Here is a 25124-nt window from a genome sequence, read left to right on the forward strand (position 1 = left end):
GACATCATGACTGCCTGGCCAGAGATGTGGCCAGGGAGGACCAGCCAGGAAGGGCTTGAATGTCCTTGTCCAGGGGGTGAGGGTCATGAGCCGATGGGGAGGAAGGAGAGGAGAAATCGGTTTCCCCAGCCCGGCGGGTGCTCTTGGCTGAACCCTACGGGGCCTGCGTAACCAGGTGCATGCGGCCCGGGCCCAGGGAGCCTCAGGGTCGGCCCCCACCTCCACGGCAAATGGGCTGCCCCTCAGGCCTCAGTCTTCTCCTCTGCAAATGGGCCATGGCCTTTCCTATGGGACCAAAGTGAGGGCTAAGGAGGGACTTGCACACCCCACCAGCCCAGCCTCCATCCCGTTGCCTGCGGACCCCAGAGATGCCACCCTCCAGGCCTCAGGGCTCAGACCTGGGGGTCTCTGCAGGCCAAAACCCGTCTCTCTGTGGGCGCTTTGGAAGCCCCAGGTTTTCCCACCTCATGAAAGAGAGCCGAGACCTGGCCTCTCCTGGCCCCTGCGCCCCCTACCCTCAGGGGCCCCACTTGTGCTCACCAGTCAGGGGGAGACCTGGCTGTGGGGCTGGGGTCCCCTCCTCAGCACCCCCCCCCCCCCACCAGCCTTTCCCAGTGCCTCCCTTCCTGCGCTACAGTTGTGTGTAAAGGATGAGCTAGCAGACCCTGAGCGGGCAGGGGCTGGCCCTCAGTGGAAGGGGCAGGATGCTGTGTCAGGCAGGCCCGTAGAGATCCACCCTCTCTGGGCTAAGCTCTCTGGCCGCCCGCCAGCCCCAGGCCTGACCCTCGGGATCTGGGAACCTCTTCCAGTTCTCTTTTCCCTGAGAACTGGGCTTCCTGGAGCTGATCACAGCTTGGGTGTCATGCTGGGTTTGTGTTGGAAAGCCCCCAGGGCCTGGCTCTCACTAACGTATTCCACTCCAGCTTCTTGTCCAATCCCACTCCTCAGACTCAGCTTCACCTCCCGTGTCCTGGGTGGGGTGAGCCTGGATATCCCAAGAAGGTACCGGGGTTCCCAGCATCTGCTAGTCGCCATCTGCCCAAGTACACACCAGGGTCATGGCACCCCCTGGTGGCCAACACTGGGAAGTGCGGCTGGCCAGCCCAGGAAGGGATGGCCTGGCCCCTGGTCCTGGGGTTCAGAGGGAAAGAACAGTGCTCGGCAGGGACCTGCCCTGCGTGTCCCCCTCCTGCCCCACCCACCAGGCTCTGGTGAAAATGCTGAGGTTAACTCCAGCACCCGAGGTGTAAAAACCTCTGAATCCCGTCTTTGCATCCTTTGCTGCCAGACGACTCCATTTCACACACAGGATGCTAAGGTACAGGGACTGGGAGCTGACTGGCAAAACTGCCCAGAGCCTGGCGCTGTGACCCTTATTTATTGCACTGCTTTGCCACTTACAGGGGAAGCACGTCCCCCAAAGCCCCACTCCTGGCCCCAGTGGGCATCTCTTCCCTGGGTTGCCAGTCAGCCTTCCCCATCCTGGGTACTCAGTAGCCGGCAGGCTCCCCTCCTTTCCTGGAGTCTGAGGCAGCTGCCCAGCCACCAGCCGTGTGGACAATGGCCTGCACCACAGCGATGAAGGTGGGAGTCACTGTCGTTTGGTGGTGCCGGCTCTTCAGGGCTGCAACCACCGCCTGGGGGTGGGATGGGAGAGAGAGGCCTCAGTGGGGCCCAAGACACCATCTGAACCACACCTGTGTGGCCTAGTGGCCAGAAAGAGCAAGCTGGGGGCAGCTGGGTCTATTGGGTCTCATTGGAGCAGATGGCCTGGCACTCACTGCATGGGGGCTCAAGATGGCCCAGGCAGCAGGCGTGAGGGTCATCTGCCCCAGGCAGAAGACACCAGCCATGGGCCACTCTGTGATGACTCAGGAGATCCAGGCCCTCATCCCAAGACACCTTGTAGCTCCCCACTGTGGCTCGGTTTCCCCGCCCCCGCCCCACCTGGTCAATGTCTCTCTCCAGCGTCGTGGTGTTGGGCAGGAGCTGGTTGTGTAGCCGGGGCTCCTCCACCGCCCGCTTCACATCGTAGCCGAACCACAGGCTGTGGATAATGGCCTAGGGGTGGTGGTGGGGATGGGGTCAGCGTGGCCTGGGGGCAGGAGCTGGGGGCACAGGGGGGTGGCACATACCAGCGCGGTGGCCGTGGTGATCTGCGTGCCCCCGGAAGCACCCACCACCATGCGGACCTGGCCGTCCCGGCCCACGATGATCGCCGGGCACATGGAAGAGAGCGGCTGCTTCCCTGTGGCCAGCAGGTGTGCAAAAGGGGACAGAGAGATGGTCAGCTGCCTTTCCGGGACACCAGCCTCCTCCCTGCTCGAGCCCGCCACCCCACACCTGGCTTGATGAAGTTGGCCGGTGAGGGGGGCACCCCAAACTCATTGGTGATGTTGGGGCTGCTGAAGTCATCCATCTCATCGTTGAACAGGATCCCGCTGACCGGCGATCGCACCTTGGAACCGAAGCTACAAGCGGGCTGGGTCAGGCAGCTGTGCCCGCCCAGTGCCCTCCCACCTGACAATGCTCCAGCTTGCTCCCCACGAGGCCTGGGGCAAGCGCTCTACCAAGGTGGGGCCTCAGTTTCCCTCTACGAAAGGGGTTGAGGGAGCCCCCTTCCGGGACACACGGGCAGTCCCTGGCCCACCCAGGCCACCTGGCAGCCCCTACTAGAGGTTGATGGTGCTGGTGGCTGACACGGCGCTGCCGTCCTCCGCAACCACGGACAGGTGGGCGGTACCCCCGCCATCTGGAGTGTAGAACTCAGGCTCATAGTAGGAGGTCGGGTGAGTGGTGTCGTCGGAGATCCGGGCCCGAAGCTGGGCAGCGAAGAACTCAGAGGTCATGTTGTGGATCACCTGCCGAGACCCCAGAGCTGGCCTGAGGAAGTTGGGGGGGGGGGGGGGCAGGGAGGGGGCACAGGCTTGTGCGAGCAGCTCTCAGAAAGCCCCCGACCACAGCTCTGACCACAACCTGCCTGCACCGTCAGCCTCACAAGGCCTGTCTGACCCGCTCTCTCCACCGCTGTCTCTGCTGTAACTCTGAATGTCTGCTTCTCCGTCCCCCAAGCCCCACTCTCGCTGCGTGCAATCATTCATTCATTCAGTGAGCTTGTACTGTGTGCCCAGCCCTGGGGGATCTGCAGGGAACGGACACAGGTCCCTGCCTCATTGCAGGGAAGACAAAGGCAGGCAGGGACAGGCTGGAGAGAACATTCCAGCTAAGGAGGATGGAGAGGAACAGGGTAGGGGATGAAGTGGTTGGGGAGGGCTTCTCGAAGAAGTGACATCTGAAGTGAGCCCTGAATGAGGCCTGGATGGCTAGTGCAAAGGCCCTGAGGTAGGCCTGCGAGTGACAGGCAGACAATGAATGGGGTTAGGAAGAGAGGAGGTTGAAGATCCCAGAGGTGCCGGTCCCATAGGTCCTCACACGCCCCGTAAGCACTTTGGCTTGGCTCTGAGCCACACGGCCTTGGGGCAGAGGTGTGAGCACGCCAGTGGGTATATTCACAGGATCCCTCTGGTGGCCAGGTGGGGCCTTGGGTGGAGCTCAACTGGGAGGCTATGACATCATCCAGGTGAGACAGGATGGTGGCTCACCCAGGGAGGAGAGAAAGAGGAGACAATGGCCCCCAGGTCTTCAGTCCAGAGTGGTTGTTAGCTGGGGAGGTGAACACTGCAGAAGGGGCAGTGCGGGGGACAGTTGGGAACTCAATTTTGGACGGTGCCCCTTGGACACTGAAAAGCCAGCTCAGGTGGGTGGGGGACCCATGCATGTGGGGTTCACGGGCAAGGTCGGGCCGAGGGCTAGATGTGGGGACATTGGCCTCAGGCGCCTGCTTAAAGCCCTGAGCCTGGTCAGAGCCCCAGGGCAGCCAGGCAGACAGAGGAGAAGACAGACGGAGAGAGGAGAGGAGGAGGTGAGGGAGGGGCCGGCAAGTGGGTCCTGGGAGCCGAGCAAAGGAAAGGCCTCCAGAAGTTTCCAGCAATACCCCACGGATTCACTGGCTAATCCAAAGCGAAAATGTTCCGCCTGAATCTCCCAGAGAAACAGAAAGTGAAGCCCAGGATGCAGGAGATTCTGGTGTCAACCGCCCTGGGCTCGAGAGCCAAAGAAGCAGCTGAGGCTCCTGGAGGCAAGGGGCCTGGAGATTCCTAACAGCGCCTGTGAGGCGTGAGCTTCATGGGCCCTGGGCCGAAAAGCCCCCAGGACCCCCAGTGTTCCCGACACAGGCATCTAACGGGTCTCACACCCTCGATGTCAGCGCGTAGGAGTCCCCCTCTGAGGAGACACAGCCTGGAGTCCGGTGTCTGTGACTCACTGCCCACCAGCCCGCAGGAGAGCACGAAGGACAGAGGGATGGAGAGAGGTGGGAGAGGGAGCAAGCGCGGCACAGTGCCCGTGACGTTCAAAGTAAGAAGCTGAGGCGAGAAGGAGGTCAGGGACTGTGTGACTGCTGAGAGGGCCCAGAGGGAAACTGAGGCTGGGGGGGTGGCCTCGCAGCATGGGCATGGAGCAAGGCAGGGCGGCCGTGGGAGGGGCTCCAGATGCAGAGTTTGCTGTGAGGGAGCAGAGGACCGGGCGGGCTGGAGGGTTCTGGAGCAACAGCAGCATGTGTCTCTCTCCAGAATGTTCCACCAGAAAGGGCAGCACGGGAACCCAAGAGGCAGAGCCGCGTTGCAGGACGGGTGTGCTGGGTCAGCGAGGGGGTGAGCAGCAGGGCCGGCCTTAGCCGGGGGGAGGACAGAGGAGGCATGGTACAGTAGCTTCTGTCACCTCAGGGATCCAAGACACCAGGTCACTGGCTGCAGTGAGGAGTAGTGGGGACAGAATGGTCATCGGGAAGGAGAGGAGACCGGGAGGGCATAGGGCTGCTGGATAGCTGGGTCCCTCCTGGGAGGCACAGGTCAGTGTGGGCCTCTGCAGGTCTACCTCAGCATGGGGGGCTCCATGTAGGTAAGGAGGGATGTGATGGGCATGGCAGCGGAGGCCCAGCCTGGAGCTGGGGCACCTGGTGGTAAGTGGGTTGGAAGGTACAGGACCTGGGTAGGGATCTGGGAAGCGTTAGCTCCTGGGTGTGACCAGGAGGCAGGTGGCCAAGGCATCTGCCCACCTGGAACGCTGGTCCTCTCCCCTTACCCATCCCTCTCATCACCCCTGAGGGCTGCAAATCCCTGTGCGTTCCTCACCTCAGCACTGACCACTCCAGAACCCTCCAGGCCAAATGTACAGCATGTGCAAAGGCCCTGAGGTGGGAGTGTGGCCAGACAGGGGTGGGGACACTAATAACTCATTGCCAAGTCTGTCACACTGTAAGCAAAGTGGAGCAGAGGCCAGGACTTGGAGTCACCAATCCATCCCTGCATATAGTAGGACCACCACTGAAGTTGGTAGTAGGAATGAATTGATAAAGCATGCATGAGACTGGGGTGGCCCTAAGGAGCCCTCCTGGCACCTCCACAGCAGGCCCCCTGCCCATCTCAGGCCAGCCCCTGTCCCTCACCTGGGTCACATTGACAAACTTGGGGTCCCCGAGCAGGGTCCTCTTGGCGTAGGCGAACCGGAAGGCCTCCACGATGCGGTGATAGGTCAGGCCCTTCCTCTCAGGGGTCTCCACGCTCTCCCGGGAGAAGTTGTACCCTGGTTGGGCAGAGCCAGATGCACCTTGGCAGCCCCAGGGCCCTTAGGACAGCCCAGCTCAGCCAAGACAACTGGGTGCCCCCGGGACGGGCTCACACCTCCCTGGACCCTGACCCACCTTGAGAAGGGTGACACTTAATAACCAACAGCAGTGGCGGCTTAGGAGGCAGGTAAGGGTGGAATGAGGCAAGGGCCTGGGCCTCACATGTCAAGCCAGAAGGCTACTCAGTCCACGCGGTCACAGATGATGGCTTAGACTGACCAGAAGCACCCTTTGGACCAGCCCCCAGCCGTGAACTTCTGGCATTGGGTGCCTGGGGCAAACCAGCTCCTCACCCCTGCAGCTTTGCACGGGCTGTTCCCACCCCTTGGACTCTGCTCACACCTCTCCCTGCCAACCACTCCTCCTCCTCCAGCCCTGAGCCTGCCCCTCCAGGGTCGCTCTGCACTGCCCCCTACAGGGCCGCGGTGGGACGGCGCACCTTTGAGGATGTTGAGGATGAGGGCCAGCACCGGTCCACTGAGCGGGGCGCTGGGCATGTAGAGCTGGGCGTCCCCGAGGCTGATGCTCAGCGGCTGCTCGATCAGCTCCGCACGGTAGTTGTTCAGGTCCTCGGCTGTCACAATGCCCCCTGTAATGGGACAGCAAATGGTGCAGGGGTGGGAGGCAGACACGAGGATGGGGCTGCACTATTAGGGGCTGGGGATCTGGGAGCCCTGCCGGCCCTGCTCTCAGCCCCTCTGTCCTGCCGACAGTGCCACCTACCCACGGCCAGGCCCAGGCCATCTGCTGTCGACCTGCTTGCCCCCCTGGCCTCCCAGCATGCCACTGCTCTTGGCGGCCAGAGGGTCTTCTCCAAGTGGAAAACACCTGCTTCCGTCTCCCCCTGCTCAGTGCCCTCTTTCCGTGACTAATGGGTGAGTGGAAGTGGGCTCTTAATTCTCCAGGGAAATGCTCCAGACAGACAGCGTATTTACAGGCTAATTTCCAGTGTCAAGATCCTAATCACCCTCCTCTGTGATACGCAGACAAAAATACCATGAAGAAGGCCACAGCTTGGGGAGGGAGGGGCAGCATCAGGCTCCCTGGCCCCAGTCCATCAGAATCTGTCCCACAAGGGCCCGACCGCAGGCCCCTGCCTGCAGCCCCTGCCATGCCTCCTCACCAAGTCCCGCCTCATCCCCGTGACCCTCCCCGAGAATTAAAACCCTCTCTCCAAGCCTTAGCTTGTTCCCTCTGCCAGGAACGCCCTTTCTCTCTCTGCCTACAAAGTCCAACCTCATCTGCAGCTTAGGACCACCTCCTCCAGGAAGTCCTCCCCTCCCAGGTCTGCACTTCATTGCTTCCACTGCCCCAGTTCCTGCCTCTGCCTCCATTCACCCCCTGTGGGCTCTGACCTAACCAGGAGCTGTGGATCCACACGGCCTGTCACTGACTGCAACACATCTGTGACCCTCCTCTGCCAGGCGCTCCCTGAGGGCCTGGTGCCCAGCCCAGGCAGGACTGGAGGACCTTGCCCGAGGCCCCCAGGGTCATCTGCTCACCAGTCGCCTGGATGTCCTTGACGATCTGGGCTGTGAGGCTCCCGTTGTAGAAGGCCTTGGCGCCCTCCGAGGCCAGCGTCTGGTACGTGTCGGCCAGCCGCGACATGGTCACTTTGTCCCCTTCCTGCAGCACTTTTCCATTGCGGCAGAATACCTCGCTGGGGCAGAGCAGGCTCCCGTGAGGCAGGCAGGTGGGGCGGGCTGGGCCAGACCACCCCCACCCCCGACACAAGGAGATGAGAACAAAGGGCCCTCGGCACCTGTCCACAGGTGGGTGGCCCTGTCACTCAGGGCTCGTCCTCCCCATGTCCAGCCCACGCCTCCTAGAGTCCCCTGCCACTCAGGACACACAGGCTCAGAATGTGTCTGCACACAGGTGGTAAGAGGTTTGTGCCTTCTCGACCCCGTCTCCACCAGCACAGGTTCCTGAAGCACTGAGCCAGCCACTCACGGCGGCAGGGACATTGGCCCCTCTGCCCAGCCTGTGCCCCAGGGCAGGCCAACGCCCACAGACTCACCACAGCGAGGGCTGTCCCTCAATCGCAGCCTGACTTTTCGCCAGGGCTGCCGCCAAGCCCTTCCCCACAGGGAAGCCCTCGCGGGCCAGCTGGATGCTGGGCTGGAAGAGGCGGGCCCAGGGCAGCCGCCCGTGCCGCTGGTGCGCCAGCTCATAGCCTCGGATCTCACCGGGAACCGCCACCGACAGCCCCCCTGCAGAGGGAGAGGGACGCGGTGAGTGGCTCCAGGCAGGGGACATCAGGAGAGATGCTGTCCCGGGCAGCACCCCAGGCACAGTCCCCAGATGGTACTAGCGAGGCTCAGGAAAGAAACGGAGTTTTGAGGCCATATGTGGACTCAGCAGGCAGCAGTGCAGCTCGGCTGGGGATGCTGACAAGGGCGCAGGAGGGAGAGGAGGCAGCGCACATGCTGGGTTCTGCTGTTCCCAGACTCAGACGTCTGTCTCTGCAGGGGCCGCCATGTCTGAAATCCTGTGCTAGGCTCTCAGTTGCACGACAAGACTATGAGGAAGCTGGACCCCTACCGTCTCAGTCTGAGCCTCCCGGGCCAAGGCTCTCATCCCCTGAGATGCCAGGGTTCCACCAGAACCTGCCAACGTCCCCAGTGCAAGCCAGGCCACTCTCAACGCTGGGCCGGGCCCTTCCTCTCTTCTACTGTCCCGGAACCCAGACTGAGTCCAAATCCCTGCCCCACAGCACTCTCTGGGCCTCAGTTTCCCCATCTGACCATGAAGAGTTTTGCCTTCCAGCTCTGACCTTCGAGGAGCCCATGACTCCACTGCAAACAGACCCCTGGGTCCCGGTTCCCCGTGGTCCCCTCCCAGGCACCCTCCTGTTTTCTCCTCTGAGACGACCGGGGCCTTTTTGGCCACCCTCGGGCTGCCTCTTCCACCCTAAAGTTGGGCACGCGGTCCTGAGAGCCAGTTGTTACGATTCCTGCACGTCTCGGGAGGGCTCACGCCCAGCACACAAGTCCCCCCACCCTGAGTAAACGCCACACTCACCGCGGGCCTACCCGGCTCTCACGCCACTCTGCTCGCCAGCGTCACCAGTGACCCCCACGCTGCCAGGCCAGGGTCCCTTCTCCACTTCGCCTCCCCTGCCCCATCGCTGTCTCCTCCAAGGCCACCTCTGCGTCCCGCCTGCCTGGCTCTCTTCACGTCCTCTCTGCTCCGTCCACTCTCACTCTCTTGGTGACCTCCTCCAGATCAGCACGTCCATTTACACGCTGGAGACCCCCAAATTACTCTCTGGCCTGGCCTGCTCCCCTGTTGGCCAGATCTGAGGATGTACCTGCCTGCTCAAAAACGGCACCCCAAACTTAACACACCCAGGGCCCAACTCCCGACTGTCACCCAAACCCCCTCCCCCGCAGCCTTGCTGGTCTCTGTTAGGGCCACCCTGTCCTTCTAGGTGCAGACCTAAAACCCGGGGGGCATCTGGGACCCCCAGCACTCGTGTCACACCCAATCCTTCAGCAAATCTGAGGCTTTGCCTTCTGAATGTGTTCAGCACAGCCACCAACCGCCACCCTCCTGACAGATGGCCTGATGGCAGGCAGCTTGCTCTCCTGCCCTCTGAAGCAGCCCGAGCGTCCGATCAGACACAGGCCAGGCCCGTCCCTCCCACTCACACACTCCAGGGGCCCCCTCCTCCTTTAGACAAGAGGCAGGGTCTTCACGATGACCCACAAGCTCCGACACAGCCTGGGCCGTTCCCTCTGACCCTGTGTCACTCATTGCCATCTCACTGGCTCCCACAGGGCTCTGTCCCTGCCCTTCCTGCCTGGGTCACTCGCTCTTCCCCCAGACAGGCTCCCCCCACCCAACCCCTGCCTGTGGGTCTCTGCTCAGATGCCCCTCCGGCCCAGGCCACCCTCGAGAAACCCGGGCACCCTTCCCGCCTCCGCTTTCCCGTCAGCACGCGGCGCGCTCGTGTTGGCTCAGCCGCTCTCCTCCCCACCTGGAATGCCAGCCTGACTAGACCCGATTTCATCTGTTGCCTTCATTTTGTACCCCAGCTTGGGGAACAGCCGTGACACTGTAGACGGTGCCTAACGAGTCCTGCTTAAATAAATGAATTCCAAGCATCCACAAGATTCCGGCAATCTCACACTCCGAATGATTTCATTTCTACACATTCTGAGTTTCCCAACAAGTGCAAAAATTCAAAGCCTCTGTATGTTGGAGAGGACTCCAGAGGGGCTGCTCACAGGGCCCCGCCCAGAGCCCCAGCTTGAGGGGCAGAGCCCGCAGCAGGGGATCAGACACGCTATGGCCTCTGGGCCCTGCCCCTCCTCCCCTCCAGCCTCCCATCCTGTGATCCATTTGGGGGTCCATGGAGCGGCACCTCCTGGTGGCCACGGGTTCCCTTCAGCCTCCTCTCTGCCTAAGGCAGGGTTAGAATAGAGAGAATGTGCCATAATCCAAGGAGCTATCCCACAGGTGAACGAATGAATGAATGATTTGGATGTCTGTTTAGACAGCCTGGGTTCCATCCCAGCTTCACCACCATGCAGCTGTGTGACCTCAGCTGGTCTGTATGACCTCTCTGGGCCTTAACATCCCCACCTGTAAAATGGGAATTAATACAGTGCTCTGCCACCACGCATACAGAGAGGATTCAAGGGGCTCGTTGGTGAAAATGGCTGAGCAGAGGGCTGGCTCCAGTGACCCGAGGATGTGCAAGTTGTTTTAATAATTCTCTTCATGTACCAACACAGGGGGGCCCTGGAGGGGCCTGAGCGGAAATAACAGAAGCTCCATCCCTTTATTCTCCATGAGGATGGTCTTGACCACTCATTGTGGGAGGGGCTTACGGGGCCAGGAAGGGACGGGAGGGCTGGGCATCAGCGACTGCAGAGCTGTGCCTGACCCCGGACAGGGGCATGCTCATGCCTTCCTCGGACCCACCCCAGCTCTGAGTCCACACCCTGAGCTTCTGCCTCACCTTGCTGTGACTGTTCCGAGCTGTTGAACATGCTGGCAAAGGCCCGCCCAGGGGCCACCTCTCGGGCATTGATGATCTCAGCTTTTCCTGGAAGGAGAAGCAGTGGGCAGGCCCGACCAACACCAGCCCCTCCCGCTGCCTGAGCCCGGGGCCCACCCAGCTGTGCCCCAGCCCAAGTGCCCGCCGGGCGCCCCCAGCCACTCCCCTCGCACTCCCGCTGCCGGCCGGCACTCACGCGTGCTGCTGTTGTAGATGGTGAGGAACAGGCCGCCCCCGATGCCCATGCTGTGGGCGTTCATGAGCCCCACGCACAGGAGGGCCGCGATGGCAGCGTCCACCGCCGAGCCGCCCTCTTGCAGCACATCCCTGCACGTGGCATGTGGGGGCGGTGACAATCTGTGGGATCCCCACCACCCACGCGCACCCTACCCAAAGGAGGACGCAAGAGGAGTCTGTAGGGGTTTTGTTTTATAAATGTAACTCTAAAACCGATGGGCTTATATTTTCCTCATTTTCAAGCAAACAGACGTACATGACTTTTATAATTGAAAAAAAAATTGTTACTTTTTATTAATAATATTTTTTTCTGTTTAAGTCTTTAAGTGGGAACTGATGTTTGTATATAACATGAGCCAGGAGTCTAAAATAGCATCAAACGGCAGAGTTTATCCAAAGAGACAGGCACCCTTAGAACCAAGGGAAGGGGTCCCCCTGGGGCTGGGAGACCCGCGCCTGCTCTCGGGGTCAGTGTCCCCTTCTCCACTGACCAGAGGCTGCTGAGAAGGCCCAAGGAAAGGACACGACTTGTCCAGGCAGCCCGCTTATAGGTGAGAGAGCTGTCTCGGAGAGGGGAGAGTATGGCCCTGGTCTGCTTATGGTTGCTGTCCTCCAGGGTCTCTGTCTGCACTCACCTCCCGATCTCCGAGCAGTGCTTGGCATCCGCCGCCACGGCTGCCCTGGCGTACACGTGGGTGGGTGGCCTGGAGGAGGAGGGCAGCCAGAGGCAGAGGCCGACGATGAGGAGCACCAGGGCCGCAGACAGCAGGGCCAGCACCAGGTACCGCTTCTTCATGGCTCTGTGGGCACGAGGCAGGAGCAGGGTCAGGGGACTGCCACTTGCCTGGCCTTGCACACATCCTGACCCCCGCCCCTACAGGGCACAGCCTCAGAAATCTGTCCCTGTCTCCCTCCAGCCGCCCAGAACACATGCGGGCTGGCCAACCTCCTGACCTTCGCTCAGGCCATTCCCTTCGCCAGAAGTCCCTCGCCCCATCTCTGCCTCCCCCAGTCCTCTCTGCTTATCCTCGGGGCCCCATCCCTGTAAGGATCCCATCTCCAGCAGGGACCCCTCCCGGGAGCCCCCAGATTTCAGGTGTCCCTGCTTCTGCAGGGAGGTGTCTGTCTCCTCACAGTGGCCGAGCCCTCCACGGCCCAGCAAGGAGTCCAGGAGGGACAAGCTGGGCCTGGGTCTTTCTGTGGCCCCCACCTCAGCCCAGAGCCCGGCACTGTCCATGCGTCCCCCAGAGCAGCCTGCAGCAGAGCATGGGGTTCAGCCTCCACAGTACCCTCAAAAGGGGCACCCACAGTCTCCTGATGTCCTCAGCGCAGCCGCCGCAGGGCAGGGGCCTACCTTCCTCAGCAGACAGGAGGGGCGCCTTGCCTGGGGAGGTGGCCACGCGAGCTGCAAGGGTTTGCCTGAAATGGCTGGCGAAACAACTGGGTCTCCCTCACGCTCTGCAGGAGACCGTGGCCACAGAACCCGCTCCAGAGAGACACGCCGGCCACGCAGCCTCCTCGTCCTCCTGAAAATCCAGACAGTGTCCCTGAGGCAGCCTGCGCCCCGCCCTCCCCAGGGAGCTCTGCAAGGCTTCCCTGCCTCCAGGGGAACTCTGAAGCCAAGAGGGGGCTGTTCGCTCCCAGGTTGGCGTGAATTCTCCCAGCCTTGCTCCCAGGCACAGCTGGGAGACAGTGTGCAGAGCAGGGAAGGGACGGCGGGGGACTCCTGCGCTAGGCTGGCATTCGCTGGTGAGCACATCGTGTGAGGACGGGGTGAAGCCCACATGCATGCCAGGAGCAGAAGAGCCAGCCTGCCCCATCTGAGCCCAGATCCACCCCTCACCTGCCTGCTGCGGGGCCTCGGACGAGTCAACCAACCATCTGTCCAGTGGGCGTGCCAGAGGCGCCCCGCTCAGGGTGGCGGGAAGATAAGCAGACTGGAAGATATGAAGCGCTAGGTAATTGCTGGCTGCATTGGGCTACGCTGGGGGAAGCCCTGGAGGCCTGCGCGGAGGAGGGAAGCCTATCAGCCTCTTGCTCACTGTTTATTTCCCTGTTGACACCCTTCCAAGACATGCAGGGAAGGACAGCAGTGACTCTTGGGGTCCCTGTGGCGGTGACAGCAGGCAAGGGGTGTGAGGCCAACAGGGAAGGAGAGGTGTGGCGACAGAAGCAGGGATCCCCTCTCCCAGACTCAGTACCCTCTAAAGGATGGATGTTTGCTGGTGAGCCCCAGGCTGGGACCCTTCTGGCTTGCCATGTCCTTTTCAGAGGGTCTTAACTCCAGGGGCCAGACACAGTGCCCCAGAGGTGGTCTAGGTATGGAGTCCCATGGTGGGGGGTGGGGGCACAGACGCCAGCACGGAAGGGCTTTCTCCTCTCGGGGCTCAGCAGGTGGTCATGATGCAGGTCACTACCCCATTCCCCATGTAGGATCAAAGCCAGTCCCTACTCTCCCCCTTGACCACCTTGACTGAATCCAGGTACCACTCTTTCCGGCTGGACTCCCGCACTGCAAGGAGTTCCCCCTCCCACCAGCAAGGCATCCTCTGCTCTTCAGTCCTCCACAAAGCAGCCAGAGGGCTCTCTCCAAAGTGCCAACTAGGCCCTGCACCCCGCCCCACTGCCCTCAGGATAGTCCGTGCCCTCTGTCCCCTGCCAGGCCTGACAGCCCTCGGGGCACACCCTGGGCCCTGGCAGGGAGGCTGGGTTCCTGCGTTAAGAGCACCGTGGCCAAGTGATTAAGTTCACAAGCTCTGCTTCAGCAGCCCAGGCTTTCACCGGTTCGGATCCTGGGCACGGACATGGCACCTGCTGAGGTTGCCTCTCACATGCCACAACTAGAAGGACCCACAGCTAAAATATACAACTATGTACTGGGGGGCGTTGGGGAGAAGAAGTAAAAATAGAAACAATTTAAAAAAAAAAAAAGAGTTCCTGATGGAGACAGCTGTGCCAGGAGGTCTGAGGGACCCCAGGAGCTGGACTGGTAACGGACGGCATCTGTTTCGGACACAGAACTTTCCCATCACATGTGGCAGGGGGCGGGGTGGACAGAGCAGGGGCAGGTGACCTCCTCCCCGACATAGACGCAGCCACACTCGCCAAGGAGGCACTCGAGTCCTGCCCCCTGGGCAAGGCCACACTGGCACCTTGGGGCATAGCCTCAGCTCTCTCAGGCTTGGGGCAGCCAGTGGAGCCCCTCTTCAGGGATCTCCTCTCTCCCCTCAGACTCCTGGGATGAGCCAGCCATGGCCTCCTGAGGTCTGGGTTCCAGCCTCCTCTGTCCATCCGTCCACCCGAGGGCCCAAGTGGGCTCCCCGAGGGGCAGGGGGAACCGGCGAGGCCAAGAAGAGTGTGGGGGGGTGGGCACTGACCCCCATCTCCTCCTCCCTGGGCAAGGCAGCAGGGAGGCCTGGCCCCACACCCCCCGAGGCAGACATCCCCAGCCCTGCGGAAGACACCCTGCTGGGGGATTGGGCTTCCGTTTCCCACCCACCCCCCCACCCCCCCCACCTCACAGTTTTTCTCAAAGACTCGCTAAAACATTGTCCAAGCCCAGAGGCCTGGCTCTCACCCAAATCGGTGAGGGGAAACTGAGGCCAGAGTACGGGTCGGGCTCAGCGCTTGGCCTCAAACCCCACTCCTTGTGACCCTGGTGGGCTTACCTGAGGCCGGGAGCAGTGGAGGCCCAGGAGAGCCCCTGTTCCTCAGAAGACAGCTCTGGGCTGGGGCACTGGCCGGGAGGAGGAGGCAGAAGTGTCTGCCTGGGAAAGTCTCAGCCGCAGGGCCAGCTGGGCCTCCGTGAGGAGCTGCCCGGAGCCACGCCTCGGCCCCTGCAGAGCTCCTCAGGGGGCCTCAGCACTAGGATTGGGATCTGGGGGTGGGGACCTCCAAGGAGGAGCAGAGGCAGGAAAGGGGCAAGAGGAACTCACGTGCTCACCCGGTCCCAAGGGGCAAGAGGCCGGCGGGGCGCCCCGTCGAAGGCGTCTGAGCAGGGTAGGAGGAGGCAGTCCTCTGAGAGAGGTCCAGCCTGACAGGGAGGACGGCCAGATGCTGATGTCACTACAGCACGGAAGTGCCGTGTTTGGCCTGTCAGCAGGTGATTAAAGTTCACATAGACCTGGGAGGGCCCTGGGCGGGTGGTGGGAGGGGCCGTGACAGCAGTGACCCTTGGGGTCCCCGTGGCAGTGGCAGCAGACAAGGAGTGTGGCCCCAACAGTGAAGGAGAGTTGTGGTGACAGAGCAGGTGGGCCCCCTCTCCTGGACTCAGTTCCCTCCAAAGGGTAGTCTGCTGGCAAGCCCCTCAGGTGAGATGCAGGCTGGGGACCCCACTGGCTCGCCCTGTTCCTGCTCAGAACATCTGAACCCCAGGGCCACCCCAGTGTCCCAGAGATGGTTCCTGAGGCAGTGGAGCAGGAGTGCTGCCGGCACCAGACCAGAACCCAGATCTGAGAGGCCTCACCTCACCCCACAGCCAGATGCCCAGGACGCCTCGCTGGAACACAGCCTGGGGCTGCACGCCCAGACTGGTTCTACAGCCGATCCAGGAAGGTTAGTTCCCCAGGCCCAAGGAACCACCTGAACAGCCTGGAACGGCAGGGCCCAGAGAAGGCCAGAGCTGGTCCAAACTTACACAGCCCAGCAGTGCCATCCCAGCCACCCTGAACCTGCCCCCGAGTTGCTGCATGTCCCTGACCAGCCGGCCAAGGAGGTCCCAAGTCAGAAGCAGTTGCAGGCTCAGCCCAGGAGACCTTGAACACTGTTCTCCATTCCCCCTTAGCCTTTATCTGCCAAGGACAAGGAGTCCTTCCTGGTCATGGCTCCCTCCACTGCTCCCTGGCCAGCTGTGTCGGGGCCCCCTGGGAGCCCCCCACTCCCCGTCTGTAACACCTAACCCACAGCCACCCTGCGAGGCTGCGCCATCTGATAGATAGAAGGAGACACAGAGCCACCCAGATAGTGCTGCCCACACTGGCCTTGTCCTGTCACCCACTGCCCCTGAGCAGGCTCAGGATGAAACTCACCAAATGTACTCCTGTGAAATCCTCAATAGCCCCCATGTGGGGTGCTACGACTGAGCTCTTCCCCTGGATATTGCCCCCTAACCCCCGCAGACCCAGGTGACTGGGAAGATGAGCAGTGCAGGAGCCAGGAACCAGCTGGGGGTTTGGCCCTGCCTGAGTGGCTGCATTGCAGGGCAGTCGGCTGGGAGGGGTCTGCAGTGGAGAGCCACAGGGCTCTGTCCCCAGCCTGAGCCTGCTCTGCAGTTTTCTCCCTGCCTGGAATGGTAAGAGGCACAGTGGTATCAGCAGCAGCGTGAAGACAGGAAGCCTGTCTGAGTGGTCAGAGCACGGCCCAGACCCCACAGGTGACCCCAGCAGGAAAACCCTGGGAAGGGATAAGTTAGAGGACAGAGAGCTGCCTTTGATGGGGCACAGATGCAGCCTAGAAGCACCTGCAGGTTCCAGGGAGGGGAGACAGGAAGGAAGGTGTCTCAACAAAGGCTGTGTCAACAGAGGCATGAGTACAGAACAAAGAAGGCCCTTCCTCACATTTCGAGCGGGTCAGTTTCTGTCCCAGTCAGCCCCAAACCCCCTTCATGCAGAGAGGGGAACTGGGGGCAGTGGGTCTGCCCAGGAAAGGTCATCCCAGGAAAGGCTACAGGAGTGGGGTTGGAGCTCTTCTCCAGACCCCATGGCTCCTGTCCTAGGCACAACAGGTGGTGAGCTCCCTGTCCCCAGGAATGTGCAAGCCTCATCCACCAGAGATACTGACTCTGGCAACAGCATCACCCCCTCCTAACACACACACACAAACACTCACACACAAGCTGAATTTAGGCTAAGTGGAGCAGGCTCCCGGGACACAGCAGAGAAGGGAGCATGAGAAGAGGAAGACAGACCAGCCAGCCTGGAGTTTCTCTGTTAATCCTCCAACCCAGCTCGACAGCTGTGTCACCACAACCCCAGAGCCACAAGGGTGAAACCAGGGTACAGGCCCAAACCCATTCACAGACAGGAAATGGAGCTTAGGTAGAAGCAAACTGGCCAAGGTCAGCTGGCCCCAGGACGCACGAGGCCCAGCAGGCAAGCCCAGGACCCATCACCCTGGCCCTGTCACTGCCAGCTCACAGTGAGGAGTCACTCCCCTGGGTATGAGAATGCAGCTCCCTGAGCCCTGCCCACACCTCTGGACAGGGAGCTTAACACTATCCAGACCCAAATTGGGATCTGTCTCCCTCGCTGCCTACCTTGGCGGCATAGGCTTGAGAATTAGAAAAAGGCCCCCTCCCCAAGACTTGATAAGTACTACCTGCCGCAAACCTGTCGAAAGAGCCAAACACGCCAGCAATGACTGGAGAGTGGCAGGCGCCCCCTAGAGTTGTGCAATGACTCCTTGTACAACCGACCCTGCTCCATGCACCACAGCCACAACCAGAACTCCAGAGCGGGGGCCGGCCCGGTGGCGTAGCAGTTAAGTTCTCACGTTCTGCTTCGGTGGCCCAGGGTTCACCGGTTTGGACCCCGGGTGTGCACCTTCACACTGCTTGTTAAGCCATGCTGTGGCAGGTGTCCCACATATAAAAAAGTAGAGGAGGATGAGCACGGATGTGAACTCAGGGCCAGTCTTCCTCAGCAAAAAGAGGAGTACTGGTGGCAGATGTTAGCTCAGGGCTAATCTTCCTCAAAAAAAAAAAAAAAAGAACTCTAGAGGGGTAAGCACGGCCTGAGGACACAGTGTCTCAGCCCCCATCACAGCTCCAGCTCCACTCCAGACCTGACCCCCCAGCAACTCTCCCCACCCTGGGCTCCCAGATCCTCCTGGGCCTCAGTTTCTCCACGCTGCACTCCTCTCTCTTAATTCCAAGAAGTCCACTTCCTGGGTGCTGCGGCTTCTTCAGAGAAGTCAGGCGGCTCCACCCGGCGCCCCCCCCCCCCCCGCCCCCGACCCATCCCTCACTCGTGGCAGAGTGAGCCAGAAGGCAGTCTCAAACCTCCTTACCCTCAAGAAACAGAAGCACACAGCTCAGATACAGTCAGACAGAGAACCTAAGACTCTGCCCATCTGTGCAAACCCTCTGCAGGATCCGTCCACACAAGCCCCAACCCGCCACCCTGAAGGGCAGCTCACTCCCGTTACGCATGTGCATAAACTGAGGCTTGAGCGCAAGAGGGACTCCTCCAGAGCAGGCCAGCACACAGCAGAGCTGGGGCCGGAACCTAGGCCTCCAGACGCTCCTGGGATGCCCCAAGCCTGAGCTTCCCCCACCTATGAGGTCCAGCAGCTCAGAGAGGGTAAGCCATACTTGGACTCACACAGCACTGGGTTCCAGCCAGACACCGGTTAGGCTTACTCGCTCCTGAGCTGGTCAGTCTTCTTGCTCTGCGCACAGAGCACAGAGCTGCGTCCCCAGTGCGCCTGCTGTGACCCAGCTCCTCCCCACCTTCCCCCTGCTGGCCTGGGCGCGGGGAGGGGGGTGGGGGGGGGTGGGAGACGCTTTAAAGGCACAGGAACCTTTCTAGGTGGCAGGAGGGCTGGCTCCTGGTCCTGACCCTAGGGCTGTGTGGCCCAGGACAGCTGCCAGCCTCTCTGAGCCCAGTGGGGTCCCAACCTTGAATGAGAAACCTGAGCTTTGAGGGCCTCAGTGGGGCTGAATGAGGTTGGGTTTCAGGGAGAGGCAGGTCAGACCAAGGGTCTCCCTGGAGGTGGGCTCCCCCTACTTAGGATGTCCGGAGAGGGGTCACATAGCACTGGGTGCAGCCAGATGCCTGCACCAGTGGGGGTTGGGACACAAGCATCTGAGGCTGCACTGGACCTGAGAAGCCTGAGACCCTCTCCACAACTCCGGGGGTAGGGGGTGCCCCTCCAAACACGCCCTCTCCCTGACCCTCAGGCTGCAGGTAGGGTGGAAGGCACTGTCACTCCAAGGCCCCTGGTCACCTGGACTGAAGGGAGTCACCTGACCCAGGGGAGCCTTTCCTCATCCCCCGACTTTCTGGGGCCATGAGCAGGCAGGTTGATGGAGGACACAAGGCAGTGGGGGCGGGGGACAGAGCCGTCGCTTGTGCCCCCACCGGCCCCGGCCCATCCAATGAGATGGAGCGGGTGTCCCCACAGGGCGGGCAATCTCACGCCTCCCTGTGCCTCTGAGGTCCGCACATGGCCTGCTGCTGGCCAGAATGGCTGCTACCAGCATGGCCCTGGCTTAAACTGATTCATTGACCATTCATCATTCATTCATTCATTTATTCATCCTCCCACCCAATCCTGGCCTGTCCAGATTCTTCTCTCAAGGAGCCCCCAGCAGGCCTGGAGAAGTACTAGTATGGTCAGCCAAGGAGGAGGAGAAGCCCAGGGCCCCGAGGAAGAGGGGGCTTGAGGATCAGGGCAGAGCAGCGATTGGATTGCCGAGGACACACCAGGTGGAGGGAAACACTTGAGCCTGGAGGCCAGGCACTGGAGTCATCTCCGGGAGCAGCGAGGGTACAGGAAAGACTCTTGACCTCCCTAGGCCCTTCCTGAACCCTGAGGCATCAAGGCCGGGAAGGGAAGTGGCTGAGCTCAGATCGTGAAGGCCAGGCCAGTGCGTCTGGACTTTGAGAGCCTGGAGGCTGGTGAATATATCACCGGGCCGGGTAACCCATTAACCCTGGCTCACTCATTAAGACCCTGGTGGGTGACCATTAGCTCTTCAGCCAGGCAGAGGGCAGGGGCCATGGGAAGAAGGGAGCATTGATGGGGGCGCTGGCTGGGGACTGGTCAAGCAGGGCTCTCTGTGTCCTTGTTCCTTGAGGAGATTTCCTGGGCTGGGCTGGCCTTCAGCCAGGGGCAACTGCCAAGGCAGCACGGGGGACACCACCCCACCATCCGGATGCCTTTCATCTCCTAATCATCCCTGCTGTGCAGGCACCAGCAACCGAAAGCACCTCGGGGGCCTTGGCCAGATGGGAGGCTGAAGGCACTGGTCCAGTGTGTGGGGGCGGCTGGGCACCTGGCCCATCTCCCACTCTGAGAAATGGGCCCAAGTGGCCTCCAAGGCCCTTCTTGTTCTGACAGGCTCAGTCTGCCCCATCTCTGTGCATGGGAAAACAAGGCACTGGTGGAACAAGAAGGGTGCTACTGGCACAGGAACCACAGCCCAAGAGGGGAAGGGACTAGCTCAAAGTTACTCAGGACAGGGACCCATGAAAAGGCGAAGGCGCTACAAACTACTTCCTGCAAGTGGCATCTCATTGCAGCCGCGGCCATGCCCTGCCCTGCTGTCAGGTCCTGGGAGCACCTGTGCCTGAGCTCAGGAGGTGCCGAGGGAGCCTCATGCCCCGGGAGGGACCCAGGTGGGAGACACACAACATCCCAAAATGCAGTGGTGAGGCTCCCAGTGAGTGGGCCAGGCAGGCTGGTCCTGATGCGAGCAGCGTCTGACCCATCCTTCAGAACTGCAGGGACAGGCTCTCAGGACCCGCTGGGAGCCAGGAAACCTGCTGTCAGCCAGGACCTTTGGTGTCCCCTGGTATCTGCACCAAGGAGGTATTTGGTAAACGGGCTGAACCAAAGTGACTTCAAATCCAAGCACTGGAAGTCTTAATCAACTTAAAGATCACAGAGTCTCAAACATTTAGTCTGTGATCTCCCCTCTCCGGCCCCCGAGAAGGGTCAACTTGGACAAGTGTCCTGAGGGGGAGCTCAGTACCTCTAAAGACAGCAAGACCATGGTTGGTTGGCAAGTTCTTCCCAACTTTAGGCCCCGATTTGCCTTCTTGGAATGCTTTCTGCAGGCTGCAAGAGTCGGCCTGCTTCAGGTGGGCCTGGCCTCACACCCTGCCCGCTATCCTGAGGCCACAGAGCAGAGGAGCAGGGGCCACCCCAGACCCTTTGGCTACCTGGCCACAGCCTCTCAGAGCCATGTAGGCCCCATTAAAGGGACGGAAGGAAGACTCAAGCTTGGTGAAGGGCTGGCACTGCCCCGTGGTGGAGGGGCGGGGTGTGCTCTGGCCGTCCGCAGGCCCAGGCAGAGCCCCGGTGGCCCCAGGGCCTGGCCCACACCCCCTGGAGCCATTTGCAGCATTCACCATTTCAGCACCCACCTTTGACGAGGTTGGAGCCTAGCCAAGTGCGTGGGCTTCCAGAGATGTGAGCTTGTTAACACCTGGGAACGGCCGGCAGAGGGGCCAGTCTGGCACCTGGTGGACCATAGTCCAACTCCCAAACTCAGAGCAGGATGGCAGCTCGGCCTAGCGCATGGGCTCCAGAGGCCCTAGGTTCAAATTTGTCCCAGGGTCTCCTCTTCCTGCCCTCAGATGTCTATCTGGAGAGCAGGATCATTAAGACAGGTGTTGGAGAGAGTCACTGAGGCAGCCATGTGCAGGCTGCGTGAGCCCCGGCCCTCCGTGGCTCTGACATGCGGGCCTTCAGCTGCCTCTGTCCCTGTCTGATGAGCAGCTCAGAGCCTAGAACTGGTAAGGGCCCCTCTCCAGCCACCCTGTCTGCGCTGCCCACAGACCGTGCACAGGTAGCATTTATCACATCATCTCATAATTACCCTCCGCGGTGTCTGGGAGCTCCAGGGGGTCGGGGAGGAAGGCTGAGTCGCATCCACACCCCAGCCCCACTCCAGCTGACGCACTCTTGTCTCCACGGCCTCAGGTCGACATGCCCAAACCTGGGCTAAGGAGACCCTCCCCAGACCTCCACCAGCCACATTAGCCAGAGTCTGGCCCTGAGCAGCCACCCCTGCTCCTCATTGGCCCATCCAGCTACACCTCCACACCGCGTCCCGGCCACACCTGACCCCAGCCCCCCCCGGACCACCCCCTCACCTGGTAACTCTTCCTCACAGATCCCCAGCCTGCCAGTTACCCCATGGCAGCCCCAGCGCTCAGCCTGCAAACTTGAGCATGTGCTTCCCCCACAGAACATCTCTTCAAAGGCCCCCTTCGCCTCCCAGATAAATTCCTGCTGTGCTGGGGCCCCGCCTCTTCCTCCCTGCGGTTCACCCACTGCTCTCCCAGCTGGGATCGAATGCTATCACTCTTCCTTCAGACCCCAACCTCAATGCCACCTCCTCCGGGAGCCCTCCTCCGCCCCTGGTCAAGTGACTTCCTCGGTTCCCGCAGTGCCTGGGGGCCCCCATCACAGCTCCCCACCTCTGTGTGGTAGCTGTTTGACTTCCGGTGTCTGTCTTAGTCTCCACAGGGCCCAGTGATCATCACTGAATGGACACACGATGGCCGTCAGGTGGCTGGGTGGATTCAGTATAAAGCCACTAAAGATTCGATAGTAAAAAGAGCTCACATACGTCCAAAACTGCTGTGTGCCTGACTCTTTCCTTGTTGTGCCTAAGCCCACAACATCTTTCCCAGATGGGCATTTGAGTTTTCCCCATTTTACTGATGAAGAAACTGAGGTTTGCAGAAACTACTATAGTGGGTTGAAGAGCGTCCCCCTAAATTCATATCCACCCAGGAGCTCCAAATGTGACCTCATTTGGAAATAGAGTCTTTGTAGATGTCATTAGTTAAGATGAGATCACAATCACACTGAATTGGGGGGCCCTAAATCCAACAACCAATGTCCTTATAAGAAGGCGATGTGAAGAGAGACGCACAGACACAGGGGAGAAGGCAGGTGACCAGGGAGGCAGAGACCAGAGTGATGCAGCCACAAGCCGAGGAGGCCAAGGACTGCCAGTAACCACCAGACGCTAGGGAAAGGCACAGAAGGATCCTCCCCTCGCACCTTTAGAGAGAGCACGGCCTGCTGCCACCTTCGTTTCAGACCTCTGGCCTCCAGAACTGTGAGAGAATCAATTTCTGTCATTTTAAGCGACCCAGTTTGTGGTGATTTGTTATGACAGCCACAGAAAACTAATACAGCAACCTACTTTGCCTATGTTTGTACCCCCAAAAAGGAGCAGGTCCAGGCCAGCCCCAGGGACCTAGTGGTTAAGTTCAGCATGCTCCACTTCAGCTCCCCAGGTTCAGTTCCCAGGCGCAGACCTATACCACTGGTCTATCAGTGGCCATGTTGTGGCGATGGCTCACATACAAAAAGAGGAAGATTGGCGACAGATGTTAGCTCAGGGCAAATCTTCTTCAGAAAAAAAAAAAAACAGAGCAGGTCCAGGGGATGCAAATCCAGGTCCTGAGCCTACACTTGTGACACCCATGGTGATTCCTGGCCCTGCAGAAGGCTCACAACCTGTCCCTGTAGAGCCAGCTCTAGGGGAAACTGTCTCTATAGAACGTCTGTCTGCTTTCTTCCCCCTAGTGAGTTCCAAAACCATCCTGTGTCCTTCTTTGCAGTGGCTGCCAGGAGGCTCAGTGTCACGTGGCTACTTGCTGAGGTACTGTCAGCCCTGGGCTGGCGTTCCTCCTCCTGGGCTTGGACTATCCCACTGGGTGGGTAGAGAAGAGGCCCAAAGTGGGGGCAGGTCCAGTTCTAGCTCCAGCTGCAGGCCTCCACCTCGCCTGCTGGGTCACGTGGACCTTGGTTCCCTGTCACTCCAGCTGGGCCACCACATGGGTGGCCGAGGGCTTGGGAAGCCAGGGGTGTGGCTGTCGCTGCTACTTGTCTCCTGGCAGGCCCCTCTTGGGGCCCAAGATGCCCCCAGCAGGGCCTGGGGTCTAGTCGTGTTCCTCCCATCTGCCTCTCTGGCTCACCCACCTCCCACCTCCCTGGCTGCCCCGGGGTGGCCGGGCTGCCCCAAGAGACTCAGTACAGGCCCCTGAACCCCCACATCAGCCCTGGGGGCTGAGAGGGCAACATCACAGCCCACCTCTCCCACCCCATGGGGTCTCCACAAAAACAGCTCTGCTGCCCAGGGCCACTCCAGGGAGAGGGCCAGCAGCCTTGAGTTAAGGACGCACGGAGGCTAGTGAGGGGGAACCATGTCCCCACTCCTGAGGGCACAGCTCTGTCTCTGGGGCCTCCCGCCCAGATCAGGTTAGGCCTGAAAGAGTCCCCAAGAGGCAACTCAACCTACCCCCCACCCCCCAGGAGGCTGAGGGAGGCCCACCCAGAGATCTGGGTCCAGACACCACACTCCCTCCTTCCCTGGGAAAATGTCTTCCAGGAATCTCTCAGCCAAGGACACAGAGGGTGGGGTGAGGGGTGACGGGTAAGGCTGGGGGTTGGGGGGGCAGTGCTCTGCTTTCTACAGAACTCTGAGCTCTGGGCATCCCCCTATGCCACTGCCTAGGTTGCCCCCTTCATGACACCCAGGCTCAGCCCTCCCTTTCCCCACCCCCACAGTGCCTCAGCCTTCTCACGTTGGAGGGAGCAATTTTCAGGCCTGGCTCAGCCTCTGGAAGGACATGGTCAGGATCTGGGAGACCTCCCAGCTCTGGCTCTAGCCCTGAGTTTGTGGGGGAAGGTGAGGAGGGTCTTACCAGGCTGCCAGCTTTGGACAGGGGGTCTGAGAGGTCCCTGGGGCAATGAGGCTGCTGAAGTCTCTGGTCTCATTACCACCACGTCAGTTCAGTGACACCTTGGCCCCAGAGGAAGGCCGGCCAGGTAGCTTTGCCAAAGAGGAAACCTGTGTTGCCAGGGTGGCTCCAGGATAACACAGGCTATGGAGACGGGGAGGGGAGGCGGCTGAGTCCAGCTGGCAGATGGCAGGGGAGAAGGGGGCCCAGGATAGAAAGGCCCCACGTACAGGCTCAACAGGGGTACCCAGTTAGGCAGCAACAGGGGTTAGGGTTCAGCGGGTGGCCAAGGGATGAGGATACTAAGCCGTCCTCTGCCTCGTCTCAGGGGCTCAGCCTTGGGAGACCACAGAGCCCAGCACCCTGTCCCTGGACACACTCCTAGGGGGCAATGCTTAACCCAAGAGAAGGAGCCTGACTCTGCCCTCACTTACCATGTGACCCAGGGCCAGCCTCCCATCATCCCCACACACCTCTGTCCAGGCTCATCTCTCCTGCACCCATGCCTGGGCACACTGTCCTCACACGCTGGACACACTCTCCTTGCTGTGGGAGTCGGGGCCTGGAGCCTAGTGCCCCAAATGCCCCCTACCCAGGGAACGCAGGGGCCCAAGCTGGGGGGCGGGCTGCAGGGGACAGCAGGCCTCCAGCTGGGTGGGTCCCCAGCTCAAACCTGATCCCTGGAGGAGTCAGGGCTCCCCCTCCTCACACTGCCCTGCCTCCTGTCAGACAGGAGGACTGAAGCCAGGAGCACGTGCAGCCGGCC

At 60.9% G+C, this 25124-nt stretch overlaps 1 protein-coding gene across 35 annotated transcripts in view; it reads right to left on the reverse strand.

Moving 5' to 3' along the window:
• Nucleotides 1-1312: 1312 nt before the first annotated feature.
• The window catches only part of GGT1 (gamma-glutamyltransferase 1), a 33242-nt gene continuing 9430 nt past the window's right edge, over nucleotides 1313-25124 (reverse strand). Inside the window, exons 1-16 of one of the 35 annotated variants that reach the window (XM_070516541.1) lie at nucleotides 18251-18360; nucleotides 14867-14964; nucleotides 12775-12935; nucleotides 12286-12457; nucleotides 11567-11731; nucleotides 10891-11021; nucleotides 10656-10742; nucleotides 7707-7899; nucleotides 7189-7346; nucleotides 6126-6275; nucleotides 5507-5643; nucleotides 2674-2861; nucleotides 2344-2471; nucleotides 2136-2248; nucleotides 1948-2061; nucleotides 1313-1637 (exon numbers count right to left, since the gene is read on the reverse strand). In XM_070516541.1, coding sequence (XP_070372642.1) covers nucleotides 1491-1637; nucleotides 1948-2061; nucleotides 2136-2248; nucleotides 2344-2471; nucleotides 2674-2861; nucleotides 5507-5643; nucleotides 6126-6275; nucleotides 7189-7346; nucleotides 7707-7899; nucleotides 10656-10742; nucleotides 10891-11021; nucleotides 11567-11727 — 1707 coding nt within the window. In that variant the 5' untranslated portion in view covers nucleotides 11728-11731; nucleotides 12286-12457; nucleotides 12775-12935; nucleotides 14867-14964; nucleotides 18251-18360 and the 3' untranslated portion in view covers nucleotides 1313-1490. Of the gene's footprint in view, nucleotides 1638-1947; nucleotides 2062-2135; nucleotides 2249-2343; nucleotides 2472-2673; nucleotides 2884-5506; nucleotides 5644-6125; nucleotides 6276-7188; nucleotides 7347-7706; nucleotides 7900-10655; nucleotides 10743-10890; nucleotides 11022-11566; nucleotides 11732-12285; nucleotides 12458-12774; nucleotides 13040-14599; nucleotides 15006-17246; nucleotides 17426-18240; nucleotides 18361-24322; nucleotides 24403-25124 lie in introns of those variants that run through there. The other 34 variants (XM_070516545.1, XM_070516542.1, XM_070516554.1 and 31 more) reach the window with 34 other exon arrangements.

This window comes from Equus asinus, chromosome 8, assembly GCF_041296235.1.
Source record: "Equus asinus isolate D_3611 breed Donkey chromosome 8, EquAss-T2T_v2, whole genome shotgun sequence".
Classification (NCBI taxonomy): Eukaryota; Metazoa; Chordata; class Mammalia; order Perissodactyla; family Equidae; genus Equus; species Equus asinus.